The sequence below is a fragment of the Lolium rigidum genome, chromosome 5, assembly GCF_022539505.1.
Source record: "Lolium rigidum isolate FL_2022 chromosome 5, APGP_CSIRO_Lrig_0.1, whole genome shotgun sequence".
Lineage (NCBI taxonomy): Eukaryota > Viridiplantae > Streptophyta > Magnoliopsida > Poales > Poaceae > Lolium > Lolium rigidum.
The window spans coordinates 55,803,006-55,815,114 of NC_061512.1; the positions used below are offsets into that span (position 1 = coordinate 55,803,006).

Here is a 12,109-nt window from a genome sequence, read left to right on the forward strand (position 1 = left end):
AATTATCTAGACTTTAGAGAGACCAAATATGCAAACCAAATTTTAGCAAGCTCTATGTATTTCTTCATTAATAGGTGCAAAGTATATGATGCAAGAGCTTAAACATGAGCACAACAATTGCCAAGTATCAAATTATTCAAGACATTTTAGAATTACTACATGTAGCATTTCCCGATTCCAACCATATAATAATTTAACGAAGAAGATTCAACCTTCGCCATGAATACTATGAGTAAAGCCTAAGGACATATTTGTCCATATGCAACAACGGAGCGTGTCTCTCTCCCACAAAATGAATGCTAGGATCCATTTTATTCAAACAAAAACAAAAACAAAAACAAACCGACGCTCCAAGCAAAGCACATAAGATGTGATGGAATAAAAATATAGTTTCAGGGGAGGAACCTGATAATGTTCTCGATGAAGAAGGGGAGGAACCTGATAATGTTCTCGATGAGGAAGCATTGCCAACACCAATTATTTTACCATTGATAGTAGGAGGTGCAGCAACATATGAATCATTAGCATTACTAGTGGTGGTAATAGTCCAAACTTTAGCTACATAACTTTTTTTAGCTAGTTTTTCATTTTCTTCTCTTTCCCACCTAGCATGCAATTCGGCAATTAATCTTATATTCTCATTAATTCTAACTTGGATGGCATTTGCTGTAGTAACAATTTTATTTTCAATATCCTTATTAGGCATAACTTTCGATTTCAAAAGATCAACATCAGAGGCAAGACTATCAACCTTAGAAGTGAGAATATCAATTTTATTGAGCTTTTCCTCAACAGATTTGTTAAATGCAGTTTGTGTACTAATAAATTCTTTAAGCATAGCTTCAAGTCTATGGGGTGTGTTCCTATTATTGTTGTAAGAATTCCCATAAGAATTACCATAACCGTTACCATTATTATAAGAATATGGCCAATAGTTATTACCAGAATTGTTCCGATAAGCATTGTTGTTGAAATTATTATTTTTAATGTAGTTTACATCAACATGTTCTTCTTGAGCAACCAATGAAGCTAACGGAACATTATTAGGATCAACATTAGTCCTATCATTCACAAGCATAGACATAATAGCATCAATCTTATCACTCAAGGAAGAGGTTTCTTCGACGGAATTTACCTTCTTACCTTGTGGAGCTCTTTCCGTGTGCCATTCGGAGTAATTAATCATCATATTATCAAGAAGCTTTGTTGCTTCACCAAGAGTGATGGACATAAAGGTACCTCCAGCAGCTGAATCCAATAGGTTCCGCGAAGAAAAATTCAGTCCCGCATAAAAGGTTTGGATGATCATCCAAGTAGTCGATCCATGGGTTGGGCAATTTTTAACCAAAGATTTCATTCTTTCCCAAGCTTGTGCAACATGCTCATTATCCAATTGTTTAAAATTCATTATGCTACTTCTCAAAGATATAATTTTAGCAGGGGGACAATATCTACCAATAAAAGCATCCTTGCATTTAGTCCATGAATCAATACTATTCTTAGGCAGAGATAGCAACCAATCTTTAGCTCTTCCTCTTAAGGAGAAATGAAACAATTTTAATTTTATAATATCACCATCTACATCTTTATACTTTTGCATTTCACACAATTCAACAAAATTATTGAGATGGGCAGCAACATCATCAGAACTAACACCAGAAAATTGCTCTCTCATAACAAGATTCAGTAAAGCAGGTTTAATTTCAAAGAATTCTGCTGTAGTAGCAGGTGGAGCAATATGTGTGCATAAGAAATCATTATTATTTGTGGTTGTGAAGTCACACAACTTAGTATTTTCAGGGGTAGCCATTTTAGCAATAGTAAATAAAGCAAACTAGATAAAGTAAATGCAAGTAACTAATTTTTGTGTGTTTTTGATATAGAGTGCAAGACAGTAAATAAAGTAAAGCTAGCAACTAATTTTTTTTGTGTTTTGATTTAAGTGCAGCAAACAAAGTAGTAAATAAAATAAAGCAAGACAAAAACAAAGTAAAGAGATTGGATTGTGGAGACTCCCCTTGCAGCGTGTCTTGATCTCCCCGGCAACGGCGCCAGAAAAAGATGCTGGCAGTTGCCGTGGGAGTTGGAAATCTTTGTGGTGTAACTTTTCTTCGTTCCCCGGCAACGGCGCCAGAAAAAGAGCTTGATGGCGTGTAACTCACACGTTCGTTGGGAACCCCAAGAGGAAGGTATGATGCGCACAGCAGCAAGTTTTCCCTCGGAAAGAAACCAAGGTTTATCGAACCAGGAGGAGCCAAGAAGCACGTTGAAGGTTGATGGCGGCGGGATGTAGTGCGGCGCAACACCAGAGATTCCGGCGCCAACGTGGAACCTGCACAACACAACCAAAGTACTTTGCCCCAACGAAACAGTGAGGTTGTCAATCTCACCGGCTTGCTGTAACAAAGGATTGGATGTATAGTGTGGATGATGATTGTTTGCAAGAAAACAGTAGAACAAGTATTGCAGCAGATTGTATTCGATGTAAAAGAATGGACCGGGGTCCACAGTTCACTAGAGGTGTCTCTCCCATAAGATAAATAGCATGTTGGGTGAACAAATTACAGTGAGGCAATTGACAAATAGAGAGGGCATGACCATGCACATACATGATATGATGAGTATTGTGAGATTTAATTGGGCATTACGACAAAGTACATAGACCGCTATCTAGCATGCATCTATGCCTAAAAAGTCCACCTTCGAGGTTATCATCCGAACCCCTTCCAGTATTAAGTTGCAAAACAACGGACAATTGCATTAAGTATGGTGCGTAATGTAATCAATAACTACATCCTTAGACATAGCATCAATGTTTTATCCCTAGTGGCAACAGCACATCCACAACCTTAGAACTTTCCGTCACCGTCCCAGATTTAATGGAGGCATGAACCCACTATCGAGCATAAATACTCCCTCTTGGAGTTAAGAGCAAAAACTTGGCCAGAGCCTCTACTAATAACGGAGAGCATGCAAGATCATAAACAACACATAGGTAATAGATTGATAATCAACATAACATAGTATTCTCTATCCATCGGATCCCGACAAACACAACATATAGAATTACGAGATAGATGATCTTGATCATGTTAGGCAGCTCACAAGATCCAACAATGAAGCACATGAGGAGAAGACAACCATCTAGCTACCGCTATGGACCCATAGTCCAGGGGTGAACTACTCACTCATCACTCCGGAGGCGACCATGGCGGTGAAGAGTCCTCCGGGAGATGAATCCCCTCTCCGGCAGGGTGCCGGAGGTGATCTCCGAATCCCCCGAGATGGGATTGGCGGCGGCGGCGTCTCCGGAAGGTTTTCCGTATCGTGGCTCTCGGATGCGGGGGTTTCGCGACGAAGGCTTTAAGTAGGCGGAAGGGCAACGCGGGGGGCCACACGAGGGCCCCACACGCCAGGCCGGCGCGGCCAGGGGCCAGGCCGCGCCGCCCTGTTGTGTCGGCGCCTCGTGGCCCCACTTCCTTTCCCCCTCGGTCTTCTGGAAGCTTCGTGCAAAAATAGGACCCTGGGCGTTGATTTCGTCCAATTCCGAGAATATTTCTTTACTAGGATTTCGAAACCAAAAACAGCAGAAAAACAACAACCGGCTCTTCGGCATCTCGTTAATAGGTTAGTGTCGGAAAATGCATAAATACGACATATAATGTGTATAAAACATGTAGATATCATCAATAATGTGGCATGGAACATAAGAAATTATCGATACGTCGGAGACGTATCAGACCTGCTATGTTCTGTTGTACTACTCTGAGGGATGTAATATTTGTTGATTGATACTTCGTGAATGTTATATCAATGACTGACATACTACAACATGCAGTGGTATGCAGGGTCACCACAGTGGTGAACTAGAGCTGCTAGGCGTGGCAGTTCTTTCCCACCAATGGTTCCATCCCGGCGGCTTCCCCTCGCTATCGGAGTCCGATCGCAAAGAGAGGTTGCTCATGTTCAGAGTGCAGAGGTTGCTCAGTTGTAGAGATGAAGGGCACCGTCCGGTTGGAGATTTGAATGCGTAGACGTAGGGGTCTTATTGAGTGGGGAAGAATGGTGGCGCAGATATCGAAGAGGGCTACGGTTGCTCTTCCGCTGAGTTCGCGCTTCATTTCGGCGGTTCGCGCGTCGATATCGACGCGGTTGCCAATACGACGGTTCCCCTTCCCGCCAACTGCACCGTCGATACGCGCCAATAATAATTCTGTCGCGAGGTAGGCGACGGTTGGACGTCGTTCGTGTGTCAATGGCGCGTCGGGCCGGCCACTCCCCGCCTGGCTTCTCGCTCTGTCCGGCCACCGAATCGTTCCCTGTGGAGCTAGGACGGGATCGAGATGTCGGACAACATATTTGACCGCGTTGGACGAAAGAGAGCTTTGGGGCACCCAACTAGGGCCGAAAAAATGTTTGTCATGTCCCAAAAAACATTTAGAGATGCATAGGGTATACGAGTGAAGATGCTCTTACTCTAGTGAATGGTCTTACTAACTTTGCTAGTAATCCGAATCCACATACTTTACGTGTCCATGGCAGTCGCCACCCAAAAACCCGTCACAAACGTGTTGAGAAAGTGTGTCATCGCCAAAATTTCATGACAAAACTAGTCAACGATCGGTTTGGCAAGCGGAAATGGAAACTTGGCTTGAAAAATCTTGTGCCGTGCAAGAAAGGCAAGAAGCGACGACCCGGCCAGCGCAACACGCTGACTGACCTCAACGCGGAAGCCGCCAGCCCGTATTTACCACCCTGCCACTAGCGCAGCCCAGCCGATCCCCACGCGCGGGCGGCTGCGACCGCTTCCCTTCCCAGCTCCCTCCCATGGCCGGCGACCGCGAGAAGGAGCAGCAGCCCCCCACACGCCACCCGCCGACGTCGTCCGCTCCGGAGCGGGTCGCCAGGGCGGTGGAGGCCGTGGCGGCGGCGGGGGAGTTCCGGAACGCGTACCGGCGCCAGCTGCTGGCGCTGTCCCGCCGGATTCGCCTCCTCGGGCCCTTCGCCGAGGAGCTCCGCGAGCGGCGGCGCCGGGTGGACGAGAGGGAGGAGCGCGCGCTGGCGCCGCTCGCTGCCGCGCTGGAGATGGCGCTTGACCTGCTCCGCCTCGGCCGCGACGGGAGCAGGATCTCCTTGGTACGTGCGTGCGTAATTACCTCCCTCCTTCCTTCCTTTACCTACCTACGCGCTACGCGGCCACCGGCAGCGGTTCCTGATTCAGTCGGATTCCTCGTCCCTGGCTGCTTCCGTGCGCGAATTGGGTGCGTGATTCGCTAGTAGTATTATCGATTTTTTAGGGAGATGCAAAAGCGCTTCATCACTTTGCATCAACCAGTAAACTTCAGTATCCTATATTAAGAAAATGCTATCATGGGGGCTTTAGATTCTTGAATTAGAATATCGATTTTCATCTGGTATATGTGGCATTTGCTTGACCAACGACCATAATAATCTAGTTATAGTGCGTGAACCTAGTTTTATTTCCTGAGATTGTTGCACTTCCTTCTGTATCAGCCCTGTTGTCTTAGGATGGTCCTCTGTTATGATCCTGTTGATTTTTTCTACCCACCAGATTTGTATTTCGAGTATAAATTGATGCATTATGGGTGTGGTCAATCAGACACCTCTTCCATTTCTCTCTGGTCAATCTCTCGATCAAACATCAAACTCTTCATCTTTACATAATTCATCACGCTAGGATAACAACAATTAGTGTGTTACAGCGCAATATGAGATGGTGGATTAAGGGACGGGTGTTAACATTGTCCAAGTATGGCTTAAATCCTTGGACTTGTTCTTCCCTTGGTCGTCATGTTCTACCAAACCTGGTTTGTTTGATCAAATTTGGTGTTTCACTTCCCTCTAAACATTAATGCTATCATGCCTTGATCCCTCCACTTATCACCTGCAAATGGAGCTAGTCTGGGAACCTTTGGTATTGTTTCCAGTCTGGGTAACGCATACATTTACTCAATGAGGGAATTTCTGAGGTAGGATTCGGATCTTCCAAGTAGTGGTTGGTTTTAGTTCAGGTTAGGCCCTCTGTTTTTTTTTCAACACAATAAATTCCATACGGTGCTGGATCTTCCAAGTAGTGGTTGGTTTTGGTTCAGGTTAGGCCCTCTGTTTTTTTTTCAACACAATAAATTCCATACGGTGCTGGATCTTCCAAGTAGTGGTTGGTTTTGGTTCAGGTTAGGCCCTCTGTTTTTTTAAGACAATGCATTACATACTGTGCCTATATAATTCCTATCTGCTTTCAGATTGTTAAGGCCCCGCTTTGAACACAGCAAAAGGAAATGAATGCATGTACAAAAGATAGAATTGCGAAACATGCAAACTTTTCATACAAAGCTGTTTGAAACCAAGTAATAGGAAAACGTAGGAATCTTATTGAAGGCTATTTTACAGCAACAACTATATTCCTAACAAACTTAACTCAAAATTTATCCTAAAGAGTCATCTACATTGTTTTGCATGATACCATGGTAGTCTTAAACCAATGACAAACGGGCTCATTTGAATGGGAGAAGAATTGGTGGACTTTGTCCTTCTCATCGACTCGCAGGTCCCATGAGGTCACGCCCTCACGAAATAGCTCCCTCGTTTCCACGGGAGTTCTCACAGATTTGATGCTACTCTGGCTGAAGTAGCGGATCTCTACCTCGATTCCTTGACATTTCCACCCATTCAGCATCTGCTTCTACAATGAAAGGCATTCAGTCGTTGCCTCCGCCTTTCTCAATCTGTTGCGATGGCAAGCATCAGCCCAATGACACGAGGCCTCCTTCCATGGTGCAACACTGAGGCTCGGCCCCTTCTTTTCTGTGTGTCACGCACATAGTCTGCAGGAAAGTTTCCAAGAGGTCTGAGTGGATTCTCAGTTTCCTGTGGAAGCATAGGATAGGAGCAGTGCTCCATAATAATTTGAGGATGCTTTTCTCCTCTGTTCCAAATAGGCCAAAGTAAACTGTTCCTATGGAATCAAATTTCCTGTGAAAATACTACTAAGAGTCTGTTTAGTTTTCAGCCAATGCAGGCCTTGTCAAAAACTTGGCACGCCCATGATGTTTAGCTCTTGTTTGGTTGGCCACCAATATTTTGGCCAGCCCAGCCCAGTCGTAAGGAGAAGTTCATTTTCGCACCAATCGCCGGCGATCTGCGTCGGTCAAATTGTTTGCTAAAAGATTGATCATGCCAGGAATTTGGCTGGGCTTCTGTGGGCGTAAACCAAACGTACCCTGAATTCCCTCAATTCAAAGGGCGCGCAAGTTTTTGAACTTAAAGCGACCATCGTTCTAAGTAATCATCTTTTACTTGCTATTTTTTTGAATGCTGAGCACAGTGACCGAAGGCCCAAATTCTTGCTACACACGATAGGTAAAATTTAATATTTTACAGAAATACAACAAATTATCGAACATCATCAATGCAAAAGATCCATAGGTTAAGCCTGCTAAAACTAGAGTAGATAAACAAAGTTGTTGCTTCGTTGATCTGGAGAAGGGGTGAGATTATTGATAAAAATATGAGTATGTGATGACAGCCTCTGGTGAAAAAGGAATTCCTTAATATACACTATATCACTTCTTATATTGTGCCATATTACTTTGTAACATTGTTAAAAAAATCGTCCGAGATCGCGATTTATCATGAATCGGCTTGTAACCGATAAGATTTCGGCATATCGGCTAATTTATTGCCGCACCGCTATTTTGGCCGATTTTCAGTTCCACAGCCGATATTTTGTCCGGTTTTGAGTCCGATGGCCGATATTTCAGCCGATTTTCAGTGGAATTTCACTGAAATACGGTCAGGCAGTTGATATTTTCGTCTTAGTCTTTTAGAACTGTGCATTAGCTCAAAATTTTCATTCCTATTGATTCAAATGCAAGGAATCAAGGTAATACTTATGTTCGATGCTCCAATATTATTTTTACATTGCATATTTTAGAAAAATTAGTGTCAAAAATTAGGATTTACAAAAAATAAGCCAATTAATGGCCGACCAATAAAATTGATCAATTGGCCGATAAGCGATTAATCTCCATTTGAGGCCGACCGATAAGTTAAAACAATTTCTTGAACATTGCTTTGTAATAGTGCTAAAATGGCACATCTTACCTCGGCTCCTCCTTTTATTCTATTCCTTCTCCCAAGCATTACCACCATACCTTGAATCTGTAGTCCAGACCCATCCAACAAGAAACTAGGGTTTCATGTGGGTGGGTGGCCCAAGCGTAGTTCATGATCCTAGTGTTTCCTTTTAGTTCTAGACATGAAGACTATTATGTGCCTTATTATGTTGTGTCACACCTTTGCTGTTGAGTTCTTGCCATCCAGCAAAATGATACCAGGCAGGCTATAGGCCTATAGCTTATTTCTGGCATATGCTTATTGAACCGCAGTCTTTGAAGCATCTTAAAGATTTAAGTGTTCTTATAGTGCATTTTTTTTGTTGTCATTTTGTTGCTTATATTTGTTATCTTCTCAATCTTGGAATATATCTTGATGACTTCATGAATTATCAGTCCGAATTATACAATCTTCTAGCTCTTTCGAAATTGTATGTATCTAGACGCATTTCAGTGTGTCTGTTCACTCATTTCAGTCCGTATGTAGTCCAAATTGAAATATCCAAAACATCTTATAATTCGTAACGGAGGGAGTACAATTTTATGAGCATGCTCTTCAAATTGATACTTACTCTGGAGAGCATATCTGGTGCATTGGCGTATGTGGGTGCACCTGATCCCAGTTGACCCTCAAGAATTCTTTGAAAAATTCCAAAAGTAATTGAGAACGTAGAAAAATATGAATATACCAATCCATAAAACTCAGAACCAAATTCCATCTACATCTCTACAAAAAAGAAGACAAATCTGACTATGAATAGTACTCCCTCCAGTCTCTTTTAATTGACTTGGATTTAGTACAACTTTGTACTAAATTTGAGTCAATTAAAAAGGACCGGAGGGAGTACCTAATTTACACTAGGCTATTAATTCAACCCATTATCATTCTCAGCACTAAAATGTTCACTTTGGCTGTAGAGCTGTGCAACATTCTCAGCACTACAATTTTTCACTTTAGGTTGAATTGAATTTCTGTGGAATTATATGGACATGCTGTGTTTATGTTCCATACTTTTTTCGGTGCTTTTAAAAACTTCTATCTTGTGCAACATGCTTCAGGTGCACCACAAGCCCCGGTGCACTAGATACTTCCTACTTACATTTGTGTTGCTGCACTGCATCCCAACGAGGTATACAGATAAAGTAACTTATTTTTACGTGCTTGCAGGTTTTTGAAAGGGATAGAATAATGAAGAAATTTCAGGAAGTAATTGCTCAGTTGGAGCAAGCTTTGTGTGACTTCCCGTACAATGAACTGGATATATCAGATGAAGTTAGAGAGCAGGTAACATCAACTACACGCCTGAACAGAATCCTTCTTCAATCGTTGTTAAGTGTTGAACTCCAGTTTTAGTGATACTTGACAATTCTTTCCAGGTTGAGTTAGTGCATACACAGCTCAAAAGAGCAAAAGAACGGGTTGATACGCCTGATGATGAGTTCTACAATGACCTGATATCTCTGTATAACAAGACCTATGACCCAATTGCGGAACTGGCTATTCTTGAAAGTTTGTCAGAAAAGCTTCACCTGATGACTATCACTGATCTCACACAAGAATCACTCGCTCTGCATGAGATGGTGACATCCGGTGGTGGCCAGGATCCAGGAGAGCACATTGAGAAGATGTCAATGCTACTGAAGAAAATCAAGGACTTTGTGCAAACTCACAATCCTGAGATGGGCCCTCCGATGACTTCCAAAGTAATGGAGTCCAATGGGGAGCAGAAATCTGTAATCGTTCCTGATGAATTCCGATGTCCAATTTCCCTCGAGCTGATGAAAGATCCTGTTATTGTTGCTACTGGACAGGTGAATCAAATATTTTTGACCTGAACTCCAAAAGTTCTGTTCCAACTTCAGTACATAGTCTGACATAATATTCTTATCCATGAATTGCAGACTTACGAACGCTTGTGCATCGAGAAATGGCTAGCATCTGGGCATCATACTTGCCCGACTACACAACAAAGGATGGCAAACACGACGTTGACACCAAACTATGTCCTTAGAAGTCTCATCTCTCAGTGGTGTGAAACCAATGGGATTGAACCGCCCAAGCGCTCATCTCAGCCTAACAAGCCGACGCCGGCATGCTCTTCAAGCGAACGTGCTAACATTGACGGTCTTCTATCCAAGTTATGCTCTCCAGACCCTGAGGAGCAGAGGTCAGCTGCTGCAGAGCTTCGGCTCCTAGCAAAGCGGAATGCACACAACCGACTTTGTATTGCTGAGGCTGGTGCAATTCCCTTGCTATTGAGTCTGCTGTCGTCATCTGACTTACGGACTCAGGAACATGCTGTTACTGCACTGCTGAACCTCTCCATACACGAGGACAACAAGGCAAGCATCATGTCCTCTGGTGCTGTGCCGAGTGTTGTCCATGTGCTGAAGAATGGCAGCATGGAGGCCCGGGAAAATGCTGCGGCCACACTTTTCAGCCTCTCCGTGGTCGATGAATACAAAGTCCAAATTGGGGGAACAGGAGCTATCCCTGCACTTGTAGTGTTGCTAAGCGAGGGCAGCCAGCGGGGTAAGAAGGACGCAGCAGCAGCCCTGTTTAACTTGTGCATATACCAAGGGAACAAAGGCCGTGCGATACGAGCTGGCCTTGTGCCACTCATCATGGGTCTGGTGACTAACCCCACAGGAGCTCTCATGGATGAGTCTATGGCGATACTCTCAATCCTATCCAGCCACCAAGAGGGGAAGGCAGCTATCGGCGCAGCGGAGCCTATTCCTGCGCTTGTGGAGCTGATCGGAAACGGGTCACCTAGAAACAGGGAGAATGCTGCAGCAGTGATGCTGCATCTATGCATTGGCGAGCAACAGCTGGTACATTTAACTCGTGCACACGAGTGTGGGATCATGGTCCCGTTGCGGGAGCTGGCACTGAACGGCACAGAAAGGGGGAAGAGGAAGGCGGTACAGCTGCTGGAGCGGATGAGCAGATTCCTGGTTCAGCAACAGGAGGAGCAGGAATCCCATTCTCGGCTGCAGGCCGCCTCGGCGCAGGTCCTACCCCAGCCCCCTGAACAGGTCCCAGAAAACGAAATCCCCGATCAAATTGACAGTCCAGCATCTCAATACCCTATGTTGTTATGAATACAATGAGGATACTGCCGTACCGGCAATTCACAACCACGATACTGGCCGAAGTGGGAGTCTTTTTGCGTTTGGCGATTGATTCCCGCGAACTGGGAGATATGCATAACATTCCTCCGTGATTGTAGCTGGAACTCCAATCAGGTTGTTGTGGGCAGGTGAAGTAGCCCAGTCTTGGTAATGTACAGTCTTGAGTATGCACTGTCAGAAATCAACTAGTGTCAGAATGTAAGGTTTCCTCCATGTATATATCTCCACTGTAATAAAAAAAAAATTTAATATCGGATTTAACAAGGAGTACAGTAAACTTTGGCATCTCGTGCTACCGTGGGTTCACACTAAGCTTGATAAACTGAATCAGCTGCTGGCTGCATTGTTTGTTTTCAACATGCTTTCCCTTTTCATCTAAAATGCATCAAATTGTCGTCACCATTTTGACGGAACATTGGTTTTTGAATTTGCATCGCTGTTTTCGTGACACAATTGTCACAGAGAATTTCGTAATTTTTTTTACAAAAGCTCAAGGACGTGCTCCTGGCTGGAAGTCATTTGAGCTATTGCCACAAAGTCCAACCCTTGATCCTTAACACAATCAGCTATATACGTCTATGTTTAGATCAGAACATGCATGGCACGGATTGCTCTGCAAACACACACATTTCCTCTTCCATCTAAATTGCACCGACTTGGCGTCGCCATCTCCTAGGCACGTCTGAAACCCAAAGAAACGTTCGAATCTGCGTCGCCGTTTTCGAGACACATTTGTCCCACAAGAGTGTCCGACAAAAGCTCGAGCACACAGTACACTCCACCGGCCTGGAGACTGGAGAGCAGCAGCAGATCGACAGTGGTACTGGCTACCTAGTGGG

At 44.0% G+C, this 12,109-nt stretch overlaps 1 protein-coding gene across 1 annotated transcript; it reads left to right on the forward strand.

Moving 5' to 3' along the window:
- Positions 1-4,890: 4,890 nt before the first annotated feature.
- LOC124651936 (protein spotted leaf 11-like) lies at positions 4,891-11,644 on the forward strand (the record flags this gene model as incomplete). The annotated part of the gene is given in 4 exon segments (XM_047190955.1): positions 4,891-5,136; positions 9,304-9,420; positions 9,513-9,947; positions 10,038-11,644. Coding segments are annotated over 4 exon segments (2,001 nt in total), but the record flags the coding sequence as incomplete, so codon positions are not given.
- Positions 11,645-12,109: the final 465 nt, after the last annotated feature.